Source organism: Ascaphus truei, unplaced genomic scaffold (genome assembly GCF_040206685.1).
Source record: "Ascaphus truei isolate aAscTru1 unplaced genomic scaffold, aAscTru1.hap1 HAP1_SCAFFOLD_3200, whole genome shotgun sequence".
In the NCBI taxonomy this organism is placed as follows: domain Eukaryota; kingdom Metazoa; phylum Chordata; class Amphibia; order Anura; family Ascaphidae; genus Ascaphus; species Ascaphus truei.
Window position 1 is genome coordinate 1,252 of NW_027456181.1, and position 22,794 is coordinate 24,045.

General features: G+C 55.4%; 1 protein-coding gene across 2 annotated transcripts; it reads left to right on the forward strand.

Annotated features, from left to right (window-relative positions):
- The first annotated feature begins 244 nt into the window (after nucleotides 1-244).
- LOC142483322 (uncharacterized) lies at nucleotides 245-12,964 on the forward strand. Of its 2 annotated transcripts, none has more exons than XM_075583422.1 (4): nucleotides 245-494; nucleotides 7,532-7,719; nucleotides 8,673-8,864; nucleotides 12,609-12,964. In XM_075583422.1, the coding sequence occupies exons 1-4, from the start codon at nucleotides 313-315 to the stop codon at nucleotides 12,962-12,964; spliced, it is 918 nt and encodes a 305-aa protein (XP_075439537.1). In that variant the 5' UTR covers nucleotides 245-312. The 2 variants fall into 2 exon arrangements, with proteins under 2 accessions (XP_075439537.1, XP_075439538.1); XM_075583423.1 differs by having other exon boundaries at nucleotides 12,612-12,964.
- The last annotated feature ends 9,830 nt before the right edge of the window (nucleotides 12,965-22,794 follow it).

A 22,794-nucleotide genomic window follows, 5' to 3' on the forward strand; every position in this document is an offset into this window, starting at 1 on the left:
TCTCACATGCGTGCCCGTGAAGTCCTATCTCTCACATGCGTGCCCGTGCAGTCCTATCTCTCACATGCGTGCCCGTGCAGTCCTATCTCTCACATGCGTGCCCGTGAAGTCCTATCTCTCACATGCGTGCCCGTGCAGTCCTATCTCTCACATGCGTGCCCGTGCAGTCCTATCTCTCACATGCGTGCCCGTGCAGTCCTATCTCTCACATGCGTGCCCGTGGGGGTGAGGGACAGACTATGTTCTCCTGAGCCAGTAGTGCAGTTGGACCCTCCCTCCCTCCTCGCTGACCCCGTCTCTTGCACTCTCAGGATGGCGCAGGACGGGCACAATCCTTCTCGAGGTCGGAATTGGATGATGATGGAGACCCATGTTCTGCTAGACTTGATACGGGATATAGGGCTGGTGCCGGTGCTGACCCGCAAGGGATACCAGAACTGGGACGTGTTTGAGCGGCTGCATGTGCTCCTGAAACGTTGCAACGTGAGGTTCAGGTACGGGGGGTGACAGTGTGGGCATTGGGGGAGGAAGGGGGGGTCTGTGCGCTGGGCATTGGGGGAGGAAGGGGGGGTCTGTGCGCTGGGCATTGGGGGAGGAAGGGGGGGTCTGTGCGCTGTGCATTGGGAGAGGAAGGGGGGGTCTGTGCGCTGGGCATTGGGAGAGGAAGGGGGGTCTGTGCGCTGGGCATTGGGGGAGGAAGGGGGGGTCTGTGCGCTGGGCATTGGGGGAGGAAGGGGGGGTCTGTGCGCTGGGTATTGGGGGAGGAAGGGGGGGTCTGTGCGCTGGGCATTGGGAGAGGAAAGGGGGGTCTGTGCGCTGGGCATTGGGAGAGGAAGGGGGGGTCTGTGCGCTGGGCATTGGGAGAGGAAGGGGGGTCTGTGCGCTGGGCATTGGGAGAGGAAGGGGGGTCTGTGCGCTGGGCATTGGGAGAGGAAGGGGGGGTCTGTGCGCTGGGCATTGGGAGAGGAAGGGGGGGTCTGTGCGCTGGGCATTGGGAGAGGAAGGGGGGGGTCTGTGCGCTGGGCATTGGGAGAGGAAGGGGGGTCTGTGCGCTGGGCATTGGGAGAGGAAGGGGGGGTCTGTGCGCTGGGCATTGGGAGAGGAAGGGGGGTCTGTGCGCTGGGCATTGGGAGAGGAAGGGGGGTCTGTGCTCTGGGCATTGGGAGAGGAAGGGGGGGTCTGTGCTCTGGGCATTGGGAGAGGAAGGGGGGGTGTGTGCGCTGGGCATTGGGAGAGGAAGGGGGGGTGTGTGCGCTGGGCATTGGGAGAGGAAGGGGGGGTGTGTGCGCTGGGCATTGGGAGAGGAAGGGGGGGTCTGTGCGCTGGGCATTGGGAGAGGAAGGGGGGGGTCTGTGCGCTGGGCATTGGGGGAGGAAGGGGGGGTATGTGCGCTGGGTATTGGGGGAGGAAGGGGGGGTCTGTGCGCTGGGCATTGGGAGAGGAAAGGGGGGTCTGTGCGCTGGGCATTGGGAGAGGAAGGGGGGGTCTGTGCGCTGGGCATTGGGAGAGGAAGGGGGGGTCTGTGCGCTGGGCATTGGGAGAGGAAGGGGGGGTCTGTGCGCTGGGCATTGGGAGAGGAAGGGGGGGTCTGTGCGCTGGGCATTGGGAGAGGAAGGGGAGGTCTGTGCGCTGGGCATTGGGAGAGGAAGGGGGGGTCTGTGCGCTGGGCATTGGGAGAGGAAGGGGGGGTCTGTGCGCTGGGCATTGGGAGAGGAAGGGGGGTCTGTGCGCTGGGCATTGGGAGAGGAAGGGGGGTCTGTGCTCTGGGCATTGGGAGAGGAAGGGGGGTCTGTGCGCTGGGCATTGGGAGAGGAAGGGGGGGTCTGTGCGCTGGGCATTGGGAGAGGAAGGGGGGGTCTGTGCGCTGGGCATTGGGAGAGGAAGGGGGGGTCTGTGCGCTGGGCATTGGGAGAGGAAGGGGGGGTCTGTGCGCTGGGCATTGGGAGAGGAAGGGGGGGGTCTGTGCGCTGGGCATTGGGAGAGGAAGGGGGGGTCTCTGCGCTGGGCATTGGGAGAGGAAGGGGGGGTCTGTGCGCTGGGCATTGGGAGAGGAAGGGGGGGTCTGTGCGCTGGGCATTGGGAGAGGAAGGGGGGGTCTGTGCGCTGGGCATTGGGAGAGGAAGGGGGGTCTGTGCGCTGGGCATTGGGAGAGGAAGGGGGGTCTGTGCTCTGGGCATTGGGAGAGGAAGGGGGGTCTGTGCGCTGGGCATTGGGAGAGGAAGGGGGGGTGTGTGCGCTGGGCATTGGGAGAGGAAGGGGGGGTGTGTGCGCTGGGTATTGGGGAGAGGAAGGGGGGGTCTGTGCTCTGGGTATTGGGGAGAGGAAGGGGGGGTCTGTGCTCTGGGCATTGGGAGAGGAAGGGGAGGTCTGTGCGCTGGGCATTGGGGAGAGGAAGGGGGGGTCTGTGCGCTGGGCATTGGGGGAGGAAGGGGGGGTCTGTGCGCTGGGCATTGGGAGAGGAAGGGGGGGTCTGAGCTCTGGGTATTGGGGAGAGGAAGGGGGGGTCTGTGCTCTGGGCATTGGGAGAGGAAGGGGAGGTCTGTGCGCTGGGCATTGGGGAGAGGAAGGGGGGGTCTGTGCGCTGGGCATTGGGAGAGGAAAGGGGGTCTGTGCTCTGGGCATTGGGGAGAGGAAGGGGGGGTCTGTGCGCTGGGCATTGGGAGAGGAAGGGGGGGTCTGTGCGCTGGGCATTGGGAGAGGAAGGGGGGGGTCTGTGCGCTGGGCATTGGGAGAGGAAGGGGGGGTCTGTGCGCTGGGCATTGGGAGAGGAAGGGGGGGTCTGTGCTCTGGGCATTGGGAGAGGAAGGGGGGGTCTGTGCGCTGGGCATTGGGAGAGGAAGGGGGGGGTCTGTGCGCTGGGCATTGGGAGAGGAAGGGGGGGTCTGTGCGCTGGGCATTGGGGAGAGGAAGGGGGGGTCTGTGCGCTGGGCATTGGGAGAGGAAGGGGGGGTCTGTGCGCTGGGCATTGGGAGAGGAAGGGGGAGTCTGTGCGCTGGGCATTGGGAGAGGAAGGGGGGGTCTGTGCGCTGGGCATTGGGGAGAGGAAGGGGGGGGTCTGTGCGCTGGGCATTGGGAGAGGAAGGGGGGGTCTGTGCGCTGGGCATTGGGAGAGGAAGGGGGAGTCTGTGCGCTGGGCATTGGGAGAGGAAGGGGGGGTCTGTGCGCTGGGCTTTGGGTAGAGGAAGGGGGGTCTGTGCGCTGGGCATTGGGTAGAGGAAGGGGGGTCTGTGCGCTGGACATTGGGAGAGGAAGGGGGGTCTGTGCGCTGGACATTGGGAGAGGAAGGGTGGTCTGTGCGCTGGGCATTGGGAGAGGAAGGGGGGTCTGTGCGCTGGACATTGGGAGAGGAAGGGGGGGTCTGAGCGCTGGGTATTGGGGAGAGGAAGGGGGGGTCTGTGCGCTGGGCATTGGGAGAGGAAGGGGGGGTCTGTGCGCTGGGCATTGGGAGAGGAAGGGGGGGGTCTGTGCTCTGGACATTGGGAGAGGAAGGGGGGGTCTGTGCTCTGGACATTGGGAGAGGAAGGGGGGGTCTGAGCGCTGGGTATTGGGGAGAGGAAGGGGGGGGGGTCTGTGCTCTGGACATTGGGGAGAGGAAGGGGGGGTCTGTGCGCTGGGCATTGGGAGAGGAAGGGGGGGGTCTGTGCGCTGGGCATTGGGGAGAGGAAAGGAGGGTCTGTGCGCTGGGCATTGGAAGAGGAAGGGGGGGTCTGTGCGCTGGGCTTTGGGAGAGGAAGGGGGAGTTTGTGCGCTGGGCATTGGGAGAGGAAGGGGGGGTCTGTGCGCTGGGCTTTGGGTAGAGGAAGGGGGGTCTGTGCGCTGGGCATTGGGAGAGGAAGGGGGGTCTGTGCGCTGGACATTGGGAGAGGAAGGGGGGGTCTGAGCGCTGGGTATTGGGGAGAGGAAGGGGGGGGTCTGTGCTCTGGACATTGGGGAGAGGAAGGGGGGGTCTGTGCGCTGGGCATTGGGAGAGGAAGGGGGGGTCTGAGCGCTGGGTATTGGGGAGAGGAAGGGGGGGGGGTCTGTGCTCTGGACATTGGGAGAGGAAGGGGGGGGTCTGTGCTCTGGACATTGGGGAGAGGAAGGGGGGGTCTGTGCGCTGGGCATTGGGTAGAGGAAGGGGGGGGTCTGAGCGCTGGGCATTGGGAGAGGCAGGGGGGAGTCTGTGCTCTGGACATTGGGAGAGGAAGGGGGGTCTGTGCGCTGGGCATTGGGAGAGGAAGGGGGGTCTGTGCTCTGGGCATTGGGAGAGGAAGGGGGTCTGTGCGCTGGGCATTGGGAGAGGAAGGGGGTGTGTGTGCGCTGGGCATTGGGAGAGGAAGGGGGGGTGTGTGCGCTGGGTATTGGGGAGAGGAAGGGGGGGTCTGTGCTCTGGGCATTGGGAGAGGAAGGGGGGGTCTGTGCGCTGGACATTGGGAGAGGAAGGGGGGGTCTGTGCGCTGGGCATTGGGAGAGGAAGGGGTGGTCTGTGCGCTGGGCATTGGGAGAGGAAGGGGGGGTCTGTGCGCTGGGCATTGGGAGAGGAAGGGGGGTCTGTGCGCTGGGCATTGGGAGAGGAAGGGGGAGGGTCTGTGCGCTGGGTATTGGGGAGAGGAAGGGGGGGTCTGTGCTCTGGGCATTGGGAGAGGAAGGGGGGGTCTTTGCGCTGGGCATTTGGAGAGGAAGGGGGGGTCTGTGCTCTGCACATTGGGAGAGGAAGGGGGGGGTCTGTGCGCTGGGCATTGGGAGAGGAAGGGGGGGTCTGTGCGCTGGGCATTGGGAGAGGAAGGGGGGGTCTGTGCGCTGGGCATTGGGAGAGGAAGGGGGGGTCTGTGCGCTGGGCATTGGGGAGAGGAAGGGGGGGTCTGTGCTCTGGGCATTGGGAGAGGAAAGGGTGTCTGTGCGCTGGGCATTGGGAGAGGAAGGGGGGGTCTGTGCGCTGGGCATTGGGAGAGGAAGGGGGGGTCTGTGCGCTGGGCATTGGGAGAGGAAGGGGATGTCTGTGCGCTGGGCATTGGGAGAGGAAGGGGGGGTCTGTGCGCTGGGCATTGGGAGAGGAAAGGGGGTCTGTGCGTGGCATTGGGAGAGGAAGGGGGGGTCTCTGCGCTGGGCATTGGGGAGAGGAAGGGGGGGGTCTGTGCGCTGGGCATTGGGAGAGGAAGGGGGGGTCTGTGCGCTGGGCATTGGGAGAGGAAGGGGGGGTCTGTGCGCTGGGCATTGGGAGAGGAAGGGAGGTCTGTGCGCTGGGCATTGGGGAGAGGAAGGGGGGGGTCTGTGCGCTGGGCATTGGGAGAGGAAGGGGGGGTCTGTGCGCTGGGCATTGGGAGAGGAAGGGGGGGTCTGTGCGCTGGGCATTGGGAGAGGAAGGGGGGGTCTGTGCGCTGGGCATTGGGAGAGGAAGGGGGAGTCTGTGCGCTGGGCATTGGGTAGAGGAAGGGGGGGGTCTGTGCTCTGGGCATTGGGTAGAGGAAGGGGGGGTCTGTGCGCTGGGCATTGGGGAGAGGAAGGGGGGGTCTGTGCGCTGGGCATTGGGAGAGGAAGGGGAGGTCTGTGCGCTGGGCATTGGGAGAGGAAGGGGGGGGTCTGTGCGCTGGGCATTGGGGAGAGGAAGGGGGGGTCTGTGCGCTGGGCATTGGGAGAGGAAGGGGGGGTCTGTGCGCTGGGCATTGGGAGAGGAAGGGGGGGTCTGTGCGCTGGGCATTGGGAGAGGAAGGGGGGGTCTGTGCGCTGGGCATTGGGAGAGGAAAGGGGGTCTGTGCGCTGGGCATTGGGAGAGGAAGGGGGGGTCTGTGCGCTGGGCATTGGGGAGAGGAAGGGGGGGGGTCTGTGCGCTGGGCATTGGGAGAGGAAGGGGGGGTCTGTGCGCTGGGCATTGAGAGAGGAAGGGGGGGTCTGTGCGCTGGGCATTGGGAGAGGAAGGGGAGGTCTGTGCGCTGGGCATTGGGGAGAGGAAGGGGGGGGTCTGTGCGCTGGGCATTGGGAGAGGAAGGGGGGGTCTGTGCTCTGGGCATTGGGAGAGGAAGGGGGAGTCTGTGCGCTGGGCATTGGGAGAGGAAGGGGGGGAGTCTGTGCGCTGGGCATTGGGAGAGGAAGGGGGGGTCTGTGCGCTGGGCTTTGGGTAGAGGAAGGGGGGTCTGTGCGCTGGGCATTGGGTAGAGGAAGGGTGGTCTGTGCGCTGGGCATTGGGAGACGAAGGGGGGTCTGTGCGCTGGACATTGGGAGAGGAAGGGGGGGTCTGAGCGCTGGGTATTGGGGAGAGGAAGGGGGGGTCTGTGCGCTGGGCATTGGGAGAGGAAGGGGGGTCTGTGCGCTGAGCATTGGGAGAGGAAGGGGGGGTCTGTGCGCTGGGCATTGGGAGAGGAAGGGGGGGGTCTGTGCTCTGGACATTGGGGAGAGGAAGGGGGATCTGTGCGCTGGGCATTGGGAGAGGAAGGGGGGATCTGTGCGCTGGGCATTGGGAGAGGAAGGGGGGGTCTGAGCGCTGGGTATTGGGAGAGGAAGGGGGGGGTCTGTGCTCTGGACATTGGGAGAGGAAGGGGGGGTCTGTGCTCTGGACATTGGGGAGAGGAAGGGGGGGTCTGTGCGCTGGGCATTGGGAGAGGAAGGGGGGGTCTGTGCGCTGGGCATTGGGGAGAGGAAAGGAGGGTCTGTGCGCTGGGCATTGGGAGAGGAAGGGGGGGTCTGTGCTCTGGGCATTGGGAGAGGAAGGGGGGGTCTGTGCGCTGGGCATTGGGAGAGGAAGGGGGAGTCTGTGCGCTGGGCATTGGGAGAGGAAGGGGGGGTCTGTGCGCTGGTCTTTGGGTAGAGGAAGGGGGGTCTGTGCGCTGGGCATTGGGTAGAGGAAGGTTGGTCTGTGCGCTGGGCATTGGGAGAGGAAGGGGGGTCTGTGCGCTGGACATTGGGAGAGGAAGGGGGGGTCTGAGCGCTGGGTATTGGGGAGAGGAAGGGGGGGGTCTGTGCTCTGGACATTGGGGAGAGGAAGGGGGGTCTGTGCGCTGGGCATTGGGAGAGGAAGGGGGGGTCTGAGCGCTGGGTATTGGGGAGAGGAAGGGGGGGGGGGTCTGTGCTCTGGACATTGGGAGAGGAAGGGGGGGTCTGTGCTCTGGACATTGGGGAGAGGAAGGGGGGGTCTGTGCTCTGGACATTGGGGAGAGGAAGGGGGGGTCTGTGCGCTGGGCATTGGGTAGAGGAAGGGGGGGGGGGTCTAAGCGCTGGGCATTGGGAGAGGCAGGGGGGGGTCTGTGCTCTGGACATTGGGAGAGGGGTTCTGTGATCTGTAATAGACACTGCCTCTGTAACATTGCCTTGTGTGCATGCATGTTGTCCTTTCCCAGCTCACTGGCAGTGTGTTTACCTGAATGCGTCGGGCTGGGCGCAGGGGGTGACGTCGGGCTGGGCGCAGGGGGTGACGTCGGGCTGGGCGCAGGGGGTGACGTCGGGCTGGGCGCAGGGGGTGACGTCGGGCTGGGCGCAGGGGGAGACGTCGGGCTGGGCGCAGCGGGTCACGGTGTATTGATCATGGTACAGCAGTGAGTAACACTCTGTCCCTCCTCAGCGCGGAGGAGATCAAGGCTCACTGGCAGGGTCTGAAGGTGAAGTTCTGGCGTTTGAAGCGTCTGGCCGGCACTGGTGTAACGTCGCTCTCCGGACTCACCACAGAATTTCCATTCTATGAAGAGATGGAGCACCTGCTGGGGCCACAAAGCAGAGCCTGGACCTGCCGGAGGGAAGCCGACAGCACCGGTGAGGGACTTCTGGGTGGGAGGGACGGGTTCCATGGGTCATCTTATCTGGCATCCTGCAATTGGGGAGATGGCAATGACCCATGTACCTTCCAGCCTATCTTCTGTGTCACTGCAATGGGAGGGACAGGCTGGATGGGACATGGGTCCCTTCTGCCTTTCACAGTCTTCCTGCCATGGGAGGGGCAGACTGAGGTTGCTCTGCCATGGAAGGGGCAGACTGAGGTTGCTCTGCCATGGGAGGGGCAGGTTGAGGTTGCTCTGCCGTGGGAGGGGCAGACTGAGGTTGCTCTGCCGTGGGAGGGGCAGATTGAGGTTGCTCTGCCGTGGGAGGGGCAGATTGAGGTTGCTCTGCCGTGGGAGGGGCAGACTGAGGTTGCTCTGCCGTGGGAGGGGCAGATTGAGGTGGCTCTGCCATGGAAGGGGCAGACTGCGGTTGCTCTGCCGTGGGAGGGGCAGATTGAGGTTGCTCTGCGCTGGTACTGACAGATGGGCGGGGCTATAGACTACAAACAAGAACATTTTAGGTGTTAATGTGAGGTATCTACAAAAAAAAATCTCTCGGTGAATAATGAAATGAAAGTGTAGATAGAAATAAGCTGACCTGGTGAAGCGAGTGGCTCACTAGTGAAGTTCTGCAGTTGGGGTAGGAGGTCTCTAGCCCCCTAAAGGGAATGTGATGGGTAAAACCCTGGAGCATGACCCTGGGTATCTGGCAGTGATATCGTATTACGTAACAAATAAGGTAAACCGAGGTTCCTGAGGACAAAGCATATGAAATCTTACATATATATAAAAAATATTTTCATTTATTAAAATTAAAATATAAAATATAGATCAGACTTCAGTACCGTTTGTAAGTCACGGTCCCCTGTGTTGGGACACTCTTGGTGACCGTAAAGGGGTGACCCCTGATGTCCTTCCCTTGTAACTCTATCATTCTTGGGGTCACAGGGCAGGAGGTCCCCGTTTTGCCAGCCTCCTCGCTGCTTTCAGACTCTGGATTCCTCTCTGAGGGGGAGGACGAGGACGAGGTGGCTGACGGTGCTTCCTCAGGTCACCAGGAAGGAGAGCATGATCGGGACCCCCCTGGACAGAATGTGGGCGACCCGGAGCCAGTGATGATTGGAGCAGGTCAGCAGGAAGGTATGTCCCATGGTCAGACGTGGGCTTATCATGGGAGAGCATCTGTGAGGTCCCCCCTCCCTGCTTTTACTCTCGGCCTCTGGAACACGGCTTGCGTTGGCATGTTCACCTCTCATTGTCCTCTGTTAAATGTGTTTTTTATTTTTTTTTAATTATTTATATTTTTGTCTACCACAGCCCAATACAAATGTATTCATTGCATAGATAAAAAAACCATCATCATTTAAAATTACTTCTAACCAATCCCCTTCCGAATAAACCCCACAAAGCTCCTTAAATACAGCTCCTACATGTAATAACAGCCAACAAGCACCTGCCCCCTACACCTAATAAAAAGTTATTAGAAAGCACCGTGACTGGCCGGGGTAGTGAGGAAAATATCTTCCAATATCAACGGCCTATCACACGCACATACTGTAATGTAAGGCCTTATACTGTCATGTAGGGCCTCGTACTGTCATGTAGGGCCTCGTACTGTCATGTAGGGCCTCATACTGTCATGTAGGGCCTCATACTGTCATGTAGGGCCTCATACTGTCATGTAGGGCCTCGTACTGTCATGTAGGGCCTCATACTGTCATGTAGGGCCTCGTACTGTCATGTAGGGCCTCATACTGTCATGTAGGGCCTCATACTGTCATGTAGGGCCTCATACTGTCATGTAGGGCCTCATACTGTCATGTAGGGCTTCATACTGTCATGTAGGGCCTCATACTGTCATGTAGGGCCTCATACTGTCATGTAGGGCTTCATACTGTCATGTAGGGCCTCATACTGTCATGTAGGGCCTCATACTGTCATGTAGGGCCTCCTACTGTCATGTAGGGCCTCCTACTGTCATGTAGGGCCTCCTACTGTCATGTAGGGCCTCCTACTGTCATGTAGGGCCTCCTACTGTCATGTAGGGCCTCCTACTGTCATGTAGGGCCTCCTACTGTCATGTAGGGCCTCCTACTGTCATGTAGGGCCTCCTACTGTCCTGTAGGGCCTCCTACTGTCATGTAGGGCCTCCTACTGTCATGTAGGGCCTCCTACTGTCATGTAGGGCCTCCTACTGTCATGTAGGGCCTCCTACTGTCATGTAGGGCCTCCTACTGTCATGTAGGGCCTCCTACTGTCATGTGAGACACGTGCTGTAACGCGAGGCCGCCCGCTGTAACGTGAACCACTTTACATATACAATACAAAGCAGAATCCCCAACTACAGCGACCACAACCAGCATCATACCAGATCCCGTATCATATATGTGTCCCCCCTCTTACATGGACCTCTGTGTGTTGTGTCCCCCCTCTTACATGGACCTTTGTGCGTTGTGTCCCCCTCTTACATGGACCTCTGTGCGTTGTGTCCCCCCTCTTACACGGACCTCTGTGCGTTGTGTCCCTCCTCTTACACGGACCTCTGTGCGTTGTGTCCCTCCTCTTACATGGACCTCTGTGCGTTGTGTCCCTCCTCTTACATGGACCTCTGTGCTTTTTGTCTCCCCTCTTACATGGACCTCTGTGCTTTGTGTCCCCCCTCTTACATGGACCTCTGTGCTTTGTGTCCCCCCTCTTACATGGACCTCTGTGCGTTGTGTCCCCCCTATTACATGGACCTCTGTGCTTTGTGAGAATAGATACAACAGTCCTGGTTTATATAGTATCCAGGAGCGAAGGAAAGAGATGGGGGCAGAGATGCGCAATCACAAACAAGCGGGGACTGGGGAAGCCGGAGAGAAGATGAAATGCAAACCCAACGTGCGTTTCTCTCCCCAACATGGACCTTTTATCAAGACCTAGAAATAGTGGCATTACCCCATAGAAATACCCTACCACTTGTTATACGCCCACTTGGCACGCAAAACCGCCTGGTAACCGTTGCTAGGCAGTCATGTAAATACCACTAATCTCGCCCCCAGTGGAGCACTGAAAGGAGATATATATATATATATATATGTGGCATATTGAAGCACTTTAAAAGTGTACCAACAAAAAGAAACCGGAAAGTTTATGTATCTAAGAAGTCCATGTACCCTAATAGTCCATGAACAACAAAGACTCTGATACAACTTGAGGGTTTAGTGGGGCAAATGGTGGTCCGATGACTTCCATGCACCCCAGGATGTGAGTACTTGAGCCTAACTCCGGTACTGCACCGCTTTCACACTTAGCTAGCTCTGAGGCTGTCATGTCCGGGACCCGAGCAGACTTGGTGGCGCCAGGATTGGCAGCCACATGGTCTCTCGGAACCACGGACCTGGAAGTCCCCAGCTCATATACAGTGCATTAGCATTTACCGTTGCACACACCGTTAATAAAATATTTCACATTTTTCTTCTAAGTCCTTCGTTTACTAGGATTGACTGAAAAGGCGCGCACATTCATTTTCAGCGCCCCTAGCCCTTTCTACAAGGAAAAGTTTTAAAAGTAGAACGAAAATACGCTTAGGTTCAGTTTCAGGGTTACCTTCTAAATACAGCTCAACCCCATTATAGCGCGATCCGCTACAACGCGGGTCCGCTTATTACGCGGCCTGAGCTTGGGCTCCCAAATATCACCTACCTTTCTTTCCCCGGCCGCCTGCACCACCATGCTGAGGATGCTGTCTGTCTGTGTCTGTCTGTCTGTGTCTGTCTGTCTGTGTCTGTCTGTCTGTCTGTCTGTCTGTGTCTGTCTCTGTCTGTCTCTGTCTGTCTGTCTGTCTCTGTCTGTCTGTCTCTGTCTGTCTGTCTCTGTCTCTGTGAGTCTCTGTCTCTGTGAGTCTCTGTCTCTGTGAGTCTCTGTCTCTGTGAGTCTCTGTCTCTGTGAGTCTCTGTCTCTGTGAGTCTCTGTCTCTGTGAGTCTCTGTCTCTGTGAGTCTCTGTCTCTGTGAGTCTCTGTCTCTGTGAGTCTCTGTCTCTGTCTCAGTCTCTGTGAGTCTCTGTCTCTGTCTCTGTGAGTCTCTGTCTCTGTCTCTGTGAGTCTCTGTCTCTGTCTCTGTGAGTCTCTGTCTCTGTCTCTGTGAGTCTCTGTCTCTGTCTCTGTGAGTCTCTGTCTCTGTCTCTGTGAGTCTCTGTCTCTGTCTCTGTGAGTCTCTGTCTCTGTCTCTGTGAGTCTCTGTCTCTGTCTCTGTGAGTCTCTGTCTCTGTCTCTGTGAGTCTCTGTCTCTGTCTCTGTGAGTCTCTGTCTCTGTCTCAGTCTCTGTGAGTCTCTGTCTCTGTCTCAGTCTCTGTGAGTCTCTGTCTCTGTCTCAGTCTCTGTGAGTCTCTGTCTCTGTCTCAGTCTCTGTGAGTCTCTGTCTCTGTCTCTGTCTCTGTGAGTGTCTCAGTCTCTGTGAGTCTCTGTCTCTGTCTCTGTGAGTGTCTCAGTCTCAGTCTCTGTGAGTCTCTGTGAGTCTCTGTGAGTCTCTGTGAGTCTCTGTGATAAAGATTTGAATAGATGTGTGCCTCAGGCACCAAAGCATTAGATTGTCAGCTCTGCAGCATCGGGAATCTGTGCTTGTTCTATGCCGGGTGTGCATATTCAGCACTGCATAGGAACATGATTGTGAGATCTGTGCCCCTGAGTGAGCTCTCTTTCCCGTGCCCCTGAGTGAGCTCTCTTTCCCGTGCCCCTGAGTGAGCTCTCTTTACCGTGCCCCTGAGTGAGCTCTCTTTCCCGTGCCCCTGAGTGAGCTCTCTTTCCCGTGCCCCTGAGTGAGCTCTCTTTCCCGTGCCCCTGAGTGAGCTCTCTTTCCCGTGCCCCTGAGTGAGCTCTCTTTCCCGTGCTCTCTGTCTCTCCGAGGAGCCGCTCGCATGGACGGGGACCCCCAGCCAACGTTGGCGGCAGTGCCGGGAGCTGAGCCCGCCGCGGCGCAGGATTGCATGAGGCTGTTGCAGGCTGCGGTGGAGCAGTTGCTGGCAGTGATGGAGAGGCTGGTGTTGAGGGTGGAGCGTCTCTCCGGGGTGGAGGAGCAGGTCTCCATCCAGCTGGGGTACGTGTGCTCCCTCGTCCGACAGATGGTAGAGCGGAACCATTCTGCCGGTGCAGGACCCGCCTCCCAGGAGCAGGAAGTGGCCCCGGATACGGCCCCGCGGAGCTCCCGGGTCCTGCGCAGGAGCCTGCGGAGCAAGAGGCCGTCCGTCAGATACCACCCCTGAGAGAGAGAGGGGGAGGTGGCGGCGGAGGAGAGCAGGGAATGGGGGGGGGGGGGAGATGTGCCTGTATGTCTGAGGGGGGGGGGGATATGCCTGTATGTCTGGAGGGGGGGGGGGGGGAATGGGAGAGAAGGAGATAAAAATATATGATGAAGGTTTAAAGAAACGGGCTTGTTATGGGCTCGCTGAGGGGGAAAAGGAGGCGTAAAAATGGGGAGAATCGAGATGGTGTCTGGGGCATTAACCCTGTCACGGCTAGGGGATAGAGCCAGGGGAGGGGGCATTAACCCTGTCACGGCTAGGGGATAGAGCCAGGGGAGGGGGCATTAACCCTGTCACAGCTAGGGGATAGAGCCAGGGGAGGGGGCATTAACCCTGTCACGGCTAGGGGATAGAGCCAGGGGAGGGGGCATTAACCCTGTCACAGCTAGGGGATAGAGCCAGGGGAGGGGGCATTAACCCTGTCACGGCTAGGGGATAGAGCCAGGGGAGGGGGCATTAACCCTGTCACGGCTAGGGGATAGAGCCAGGGGAGGGGGCATTAACCCTGTCACAGCTAGGGGATAGAGCCAGGGGAGGGGGCATTAACCCTGTCACGGCTAGGGGATAGAGCCAGGGGAGGGGGCATTAACCCTGTCACGGCTAGGGGATAGAGCCAGGGGAGGGGGCATTAACCCTGTCACGGCTAGGGGATAGAGCCAGGGGAGGGGGCATTAACCCTGTCACGGCTAGGGGATAGAGCCAGGGGAGGGGGCATTAACCCTGTCACGGCTAGGGGATAGAGCCAGGGGAGGGGGCATTAACCCTGTCATGGCTAGGGGATAGAGCCAGGGGAGGTGGCATTAACCCTGTCACGGCTAGGGGATAGAGCCAGGGGAGGGGGCATTAACCCTTGCCGGCTAGGAGTCTGCCCCACCAGCACAGCACTAGGTTTATTGATCTTGCTTTGCTGGTATCTGCTGTCAGTCCGGCGGTGACCTGGGGCGGTGACCTGGTGCGGTGACCTGGGGCATTTACCGGGAGTATTTCTGTGTATTTAGTTTATTTGTGGTTAGTTTTTTTTCTTTGTTTCTTGTGTGTAAATAGTTTTTTTTTTCCTTCAATAAAAGTGAATTGGAAATGTAATTCTTCGCTGTAATTTCTATAAATATTGTGTATGTGCGAGCGCTGTAATAACGTCACACCCGCTATGTTACTGTAGCGAGCGCTGTAATAACGTCACACCCGCTATGTTACTGTAGCGAGCGCTGTAATAACGTCACACCCGCTATGTTACTGTAGCGAGCGCTGTAATAACGTCACACCCGCTATGTTACTGTAGCGAGCGCTGTAATAACGTCACACCCCCTATGTTACTGTAGCGAATGCTGTAATAACGTCACACCCGCTATGTTACTGTAGCGAGCGCTGTAATAACGTCACACCCGCTATGTTACTGTAGCGAGCGCTGTAATAACGTCACACCCGCTATGTTACTGTAGCGAGCGCTGTAATAACTTCACACCCGCTATGTTACTGTAGCGAGCGCTGTAATAACTTCACACCCGCTATGTTACTGTAGCGAGCGCTGTAATAACGTCACACCCGCTATGTTACTGTAGCGAGCGCTGTAATAACGTCACACCCGCTATGTTACTGTAGCGAGCGCTGTAAGAACTTCACACCCGCTATGTTACTGTAGCGAGCGCTGTAATAACGTCACACCCGCTATGTTACTGTAGCGAGCGCTGTAATAACGTCACACCCGCTATGTTACTGTAGCGAGCGCTGTAATAACTTCACACCCGCTATGTTACTGTAGCGAGCGCTGTAATAACTTCACACCCGCTATGTTACTGTAGCGAGCGCTGTAATTTCACACCCGCTATGTTACTGTAGCGAGCGCTGTAATAACTTCACACCCGCTATGTTACTGTAGCGAGCGCTGTAATAATGTCACACCCGCTATGTTACTGTAGCGAGCGCTGTAATAACGTCACACCCGCTATGTTACTGTAGCGAGCGCTGTAATAACTTCACACCCGCTATGTTACTGTAGCGAGCGCTGTAATAACTTCACACCCGCTATGTTACTGTAGCGAGCGCTGTAATAACTTCACACCCGCTATGTTACTGTAGCGAGCACTGTAATAACGTCACACCCGCTATGTTACTGTAGCGAGCGCTGTAATAACGTCACACCCGCTATGTTACTGTAGCGAATGCTGTAATAACGTCACACCCGCTATGTTACTGTAGCGAGCGCTGTAATAACTTCACACCCGCTATGTTACTGTAGCGAGCGCTGTAATAACGTCACACCCGCTATGTTACTGTAGCGAGCGCTGTAATAACGTCACACCCGCTATGTTACTGTAGCGAACGCTGTTATAACGTCACACCCGCTATGTTCATGTAGCGAGCACTGTAATAACATCACACCCGCTATGTTACTGTAGCGAGCGCTGTAATAACGTCACACCCGCTATGTTACTGTAGCGAGCGCTGTAATAACGTCACACCCGCTATGTTACTGTAGCGAGCGCTGTAATAACTTCACACCCGCTATGTTACTGTAGCGAGCGCTGTAATAACGTCACACCCGCTATGTTACTGTAGCGAGCGCTGTAATAACGTCACACCCGCTATGTTACTGTAGCGAATGCTGTAATAACGTCACACCCGCTATGTTACTGTAGCGAGCGCTGTAATAACGTCACACCCGCTATGTTACTGTAGCGAGCGCTGTAATAACTTCACACCCGCTATGTTACTGTAGCGAGCGCTGTAATAACGTCACACCCGCTATGTTACTGTAGCGAGCGCTGTAATAACGTCACACCCGCTATGTTACTGTAGCGAGCGCTGTAATAACGTCACACCCGCTATGTTACTGTAGCGAGCGCTGTAATAACTTCACACCCGCTATGTTACTGTAGCGAGCGCTGTAATAACTTCACACCCGCTATGTTACTGTAGCGAGCGCTGTAATAACTTCACACCCGCTATGTTACTGTAGCGAGCGCTGTAATAACGTCACACCCGCTATGTTACTGTAGCGAGCGCTGTAATAACGTCACACCCGCTATGTTACTGTAGCGAGCGCTGTAATAACATCACACCCGCTATGTTACTGTAGCGAGCGCTGTAATAACGTCACACCCGCTATGTTACTGTAGCGAATGCTGTAATAACGTCACACCCGCTATGTTACTGTAGCGAGCGCTGTAATAACTTCACACCCGCTATGTTACTGTAGCGAGCGCTGTAATAACGTCACACCCGCTATGTTACTGTAGCGAGCGCTGTAATAACGTCACACCCGCTATGTTACTGTAGCGAGCGCTGTAATAACTTCACACCCGCTATGTTACTGTAGCGAGCGCTGTAATAACTTCACACCCGCTATGTTACTGTAGCGAGCGCTGTAATAACGTCACACCCGCTATGTTACTGTAGCGAGCGCTGTAATAACGTCACACCCGCTATGTTACTGTAGCGAGCGCTGTAATAACGTCACACCCGCTATGTTACTGTAGCGAGCGCTGTAATAACTTCACACCCGCTATGTTACTGTAGCGAGCGCTGTAATAACTTCACACCCGCTATGTTACTGTAGCGAGCGCTGTAATAACTTCACACCCGCTATGTTACTGTAGCGAGCGCTGTAATAACTTCACACCCGCTATGTTACTGTAGCGAGCGCTGTAATAACGTCACACCCGCTATGTTACTGTAGCGAGCGCTGTAATAACGTCACACCCGCTATGTTACTGTAGCGAGCGCTGTAATAACGTCACACCCGCTATGTTACTGTAGCGAGCGCTGTAATAACGTCACACCCGCTATGTTACTGTAGCGAATGCTGTAATAACGTCACACCCGCTATGTTACTGTAGCGAGCGCTGTAATAACTTCACACCCGCTATGTTACTGTAGCGAGCGCTGTAATAACGTCACACCCGCTATGTTACTGTAGCGAGCGCTGTAATAACGTCACACCCGCTATGTTACTGTAGCGAGCGCTGTAATAACTTCACACCCGCTATGTTACTGTAGCGAGCGCTGTAATAACGTCACACCCGCTATGTTACTGTAGCGAGCGCTGTAATAACTTCACACCCGCTATGTTACTGTAGCGAGCGCTGTAATAACGTCACACCCGCTATGTTACTGTAGCGAGCGCTGTAATAACGTCACACTCGCTATGTTACTGTAGCGAGCGCTGTAATAACGTCACACCCGCTATGTTACTGTAGCGAGCGCTGTAATAACGTCACACTCGCTATGTTACTGTAGCGAGCGCTGTAATAACGTCACACCCGCTATGTTACTGTAGCGAGCGCTGTAATAACTTCACACCCGCTATGTTACTGTAGCGAGCGCTGTAATAACGTCACACCCGCTATGTTACTGTAGCGAGCGCTGTAATAACGTCACACCCGCTATGTTACTGTAGCGAACGTTGTAATAACGTCACACCCGCTATGTTACTGTAGCGAGCGCTGTAATAACGTCACACCCGCTATGTTACTGTAGCGAATGCTGTAATAACGTCACACCCGCTATGTTACTGTAGCGAGCGCTGTAATAACGTCACACCCGCTATGTTACTGTAGCGAGCGCTGTAATAACGTCACACCCGCTATGTTACTGTAGCGAGCGCTGTAATAACGTCACACCCGCTATGTTACTGTAGCGAGCGCTGTAATAACGTCACACCCGCTATGTTACTGTAGCGAGCGCTGTAATAACGTCACACCCGCTATGTTACTGTAGCGAGCGCTGTAATAACGTCACACCCGCTATGTTACTGTAGCGAGCGCTGTAATAACGTCACAGCCGCTATGTTACTGTAGCGAGCGCTGTAATAACGTCACACCCGCTATGTTACTGTAGCGAGCGCTGTAATAACTTCACACCCGCTATGTTACTGTAGCGAGCGCTGTAATAACGTCACACCCGCTATGTTACTGTAGCAAATGCTGTAATAACGTCACACCCGCTATGTTACTGTAGCGAACGCTGTAATAACGTCACACCCGCTATGTTACTGTAGCGAGCGCTGTAATAACGTCACACCCGCTATGTTACTGTAGCGAACGTTGTAATAACGTCACACCCGCTATGTTACTGTAGCGAGCGCTGTAATAACGTCACACCCGCTATGTTACTGTAGCGAGCGCTGTAATAACGTCACACCCGCTATGTTACTGTAGCGAGCGCTGTAATAACGTCACACCCGCTATGTTACTGTAGCGAACGCTGTAATAACGTCACACCCGCTATGTTACTGTAGCGAGCGCTGTAATAACTTCACACCCGCTATGTTACTGTAGCGAGCGCTGTAATAACGTCACACTCGCTATGTTACTGTAGCGAGCGCTGTAATAACGTCACACCCGCTATGTTACTGTAGCGAGCGCTGTAATAACGTCACACTCGCTATGTTACTGTAGCGAGCGCTGTAATAACGTCACACCCGCTATGTTACTGTAGCGAGCGCTGTAATAACTTCACACCCGCTATGTTACTGTAGCGAGCGCTGTAATAACGTCACACCCGCTATGTTACTGTAGCGAGCGCTGTAATAACGTCACACCCGCTATGTTACTGTAGCGAACGTTGTAATAACGTCACACCCGCTATGTTACTGTAGCGAGCGCTGTAATAACGTCACACCCGCTATGTTACTGTAGCGAATGCTGTAATAACGTCACACCCGCTATGTTACTGTAGCGAGCGCTGTAATAACGTCACACCCGCTATGTTACTGTAGCGAGCGCTGTAATAACGTCACACCCGCTATGTTACTGTAGCGAGCGCTGTAATAACGTCACACCCGCTATGTTACTGTAGCGAGCGCTGTAATAACGTCACACCCGCTATGTTACTGTAGCGAGCGCTGTAATAACGTCACACCCGCTATGTTACTGTAGCGAGCGCTGTAATAACGTCACAGCCGCTATGTTACTGTAGCGAGCGCTGTAATAACGTCACACCCGCTATGTTACTGTAGCGAGCGCTGTAATAACTTCACACCCGCTATGTTACTGTAGCGAGCGCTGTAATAACGTCACACCCGCTATGTTACTGTAGCGAACGCTGTAATAACGTCACACCCGCTATGTTACTGTAGCGAACGCTGTAATAACGTCACACCCGCTATGTTACTGTAGCGAGCGCTGTAATAACGTCACACCCGCTATGTTACTGTAGCGAACGTTGTAATAACGTCACACCCGCTATGTTACTGTAGCGAGCGCTGTAATAACGTCACACCCGCTATGTTACTGTAGCGAGCGCTGTAATAACGTCACACCCGCTATGTTACTGTAGCGAGCGCTGTAATAACGTCACACCCGCTATGTTACTGTAGCGAACGCTGTAATAACGTCACACCCGCTATGTTACTGTAGCGAGCGCTGTAATAACTTCACACCCGCTATGTTACTGTAGCGAGCGCTGTAATAACTTCACACCCGCTATGTTACTGTAGCGAGCGCTGTAATAACGTCACACCCGCTATGTTACTGTAGCGAGCGCTGTAATAACGTCACACCCGCTATGTTACTGTAGCGAGCGCTGTAATAACGTCACACCCGCTATGTTACTGTAGCGAGCGCTGTAATAACGTTACACCCGCTATGTTACTGTAGCGAGCGCTGTAATAACGTCACACCCGCTATGTTACTGTAGCGAGCGCTGTAATAACGTTACACCCGCTATGTTACTGTAGCGAGCGCTGTAATAACGTCACACCCGCTATGTTACTGTAGCGAGCGCTGTAATAACGTCACACCCGCTATGTTACTGTAGCGAGCGCTGTAATAATGTCACACCCGCTATGTTACTGTAGCGAGCGCTGTAATAACGTCACACCCGCTATGTTACTGTAGCGAGCGCTGTAATAACTTCACACCCGCTATGTTACTGTAGCGAGCGCTGTAATAACTTCACACCCGCTATGTTACTGTAGCGAGCGCTGTAATAACTTCACACCCGCTATGTTACTGTAGCGAGCACTGTAATAACGTCACACCCGCTATGTTACTGTAGCGAGCGCTGTAATAACGTCACACCCGCTATGTTACTGTAGCGAATGCTGTAATAACGTCACACCCGCTATGTTACTGTAGCGAATGCTGTAATAACGTCACACCCGCTATGTTACTGTAGCGAGCGCTGTAATAACGTCACACCCGCTATGTTACTGTAGCGAGCGCTGTAATAACGTCACACCCGCTATGTTACTGTAGCGAACGCTGTTATAACGTCACACCCGCTATGTTCATGTAGCGAGCGCTGTAATAACATCACACCCGCTATGTTACTGTAGCGAGCGCTGTAATAACGTCACACCCGCTATGTTACTGTAGCGAGCGCTGTAATAACGTCACACCCGCTATGTTACTGTAGCGAGCGCTGTAATAACTTCACACCCGCTATGTTACTGTAGCGAGCGCTGTAATAACGTCACACCCGCTATGTTACTGTAGCGAGCGCTGTAATAACGTCACACCCGCTATGTTACTGTAGCGAGCGCTGTAATAACGTCACACCCGCTATGTTACTGTAGCGAATGCTGTAATAACGTCACACCCGCTATGTTACTGTAGCGAGCGCTGTAATAACGTCACACCCGCTATGTTACTGTAGCGAGCGCTGTAATAACTTCACACCCGCTATGTTACTGTAGCGAGCGCTGTAATAACGTCACACCCGCTATGTTACTGTAGCGAGCGCTGTAATAACGTCACACCCGCTATGTTACTGTAGCGAGCGCTGTAATAACGTCACACCCGCTATGTTACTGTAGCGAGCGCTGTAATAACTTCACACCCGCTATGTTACTGTAGCGAGCGCTGTAATAACTTCACACCCGCTATGTTACTGTAGCGAGCGCTGTAATAACTTCACACCCGCTATGTTACTGTAGCGAGCGCTGTAATAACGTCACACCCGCTATGTTACTGTAGCGAGCGCTGTAATAACGTCACACCCGCTATGTTACTGTAGCGAGCGCTGTAATAACGTCACACCCGCTATGTTACTGTAGCGAGCGCTGTAATAACGTCACACCCGCTATGTTACTGTAGCGAGCGCTGTAATAACGTCACACCCGCTATGTTACTGTAGCGAGCGCTGTAATAACTTCACACCCGCTATGTTACTGTAGCGAGCGCTGTAATAACGTCACACCCGCTATGTTACTGTAGCGAGCGCTGTAATAACGTCACACCCGCTATGTTACTGTAGCGAGCGCTGTAATAACGTCACACCCGCTATGTTACTGTAGCGAGCGCTGTAATAACGTCACACCCGCTATGTTACTGTAGCGAGCGCTGTAATAACTTCACACCCGCTATGTTACTGTAGCGAGCGCTGTAATAACGTCACACCCGCTATGTTACTGTAGCGAGCGCTGTAATAACGTCACACCCGCTATGTTACTGTAGCGAGCGCTGTAATAACGTCACACCCGCTATGTTACTGTAGCGAGCGCTGTAATAACGTCACACCGCTATGTTACTGTAGCGAGCGCTGTAATAACGTCACACCCGCTATGTTACTGTAGCGAGCGCTGTAATAACGTCACACCCGCTATGTTACTGTAGCGAGCGCTGTAATAACGTCACACCCGCTATGTTACTGTAGCGAGCGCTGTAATAACGTCACACCCGCTATGTTACTGTAGCGAGCGCTGTAATAACGTCACACCCGCTATGTTACTGTAGCGAGCGCTGTAATAACGTCACACCCGCTATGTTACTGTAGCGAGCGCTGTAATAACGTCACACCCGCTATGTTACTGTAGCGAGCGCTGTAATAACGTCACACCCGCTATGTTACTGTAGCGAGCGCTGTAATAACGTCACACCCGCTATGTTACTGTAGCGAGCGCTGTAATAACGTCACACCCGCTATGTTACTGTAGCGAGCGCTGTAATAACGTCACACCCGCTATGTTACTGTAGCGAGCGCTGTAATAACGTCACACCCGCTATGTTACTGTAGCGAGCGCTGTAATAACGTCACACCCGCTATGTTACTGTAGCGAGCGCTGTAATAACGTCACACCCGCTATGTTACTGTAGCGAGCGCTGTAATAACGTCACACCCGCTATGTTACTGTAGCGAGCGCTGTAATAACGTCACACCCGCTATGTTACTGTAGCGAGCGCTGTAATAACGTCACACCCGCTATGTTACTGTAGCGAGCGCTGTAATAACGTCACACCCGCTATGTTACTGTAGCGAGCGCTGTAATAACGTCACACCCGCTATGTTACTGTAGCGAACGCTGTAATAACGTCACACCCGCTATGTTACTGTAGCGAGCGCTGTAATAACGTCACACCCGCTATGTTACTGTAGCGAGCGCTGTAATAACGTCACACCCGCTATGTTACTGTAGCGAGCGCTGTAATAACGTCACACCCGCTATGTTACTGTAGCGAGCGCTGTAATAACGTCACACCCGCTATGTTACTGTAGCGAGCGCTGTAATAACGTCACACCCGCTATGTTACTGTAGCGAGCGCTGTAATAACTTCACACCCGCTATGTTACTGTAGCGAGCGCTGTAATAACGTCACACCCGCTATGTTACTGTAGCGAGCGCTGTAATAACGTCACACCCGCTATGTTACTGTAGCGAGCGCTGTAATAACGTCACACCCGCTATGTTACTGTAGCGAGCGCTGTAATAACGTCACACCCGCTATGTTACTGTAGCGAGCGCTGTAATAACTTCACACCCGCTATGTTACTGTAGCGAGCGCTGTAATAACGTCACACCCGCTATGTTACTGTAGCGAATGCTGTAATAACGTCACACCCGCTATGTTACA

Excerpts from the sequence above, each read along its gene's own strand:
- LOC142483322 (XM_075583422.1), top strand. The coding sequence starts at position 313 with ATGGCGCAGGACGGGCACAATCCTTCTCGAGGTCGGAATTGGATGATG. Across the intron at positions 495-7,531 it reads CGTTGCAACGTGAGGTTCAG|CGCGGAGGAGATCAAGGCTC; the intron begins GTACGGGGGGTG and ends GTCCCTCCTCAG. Across the intron at positions 7,720-8,672 it reads GAGGGAAGCCGACAGCACCG|GGCAGGAGGTCCCCGTTTTG; the intron begins GTGAGGGACTTC and ends TTGGGGTCACAG.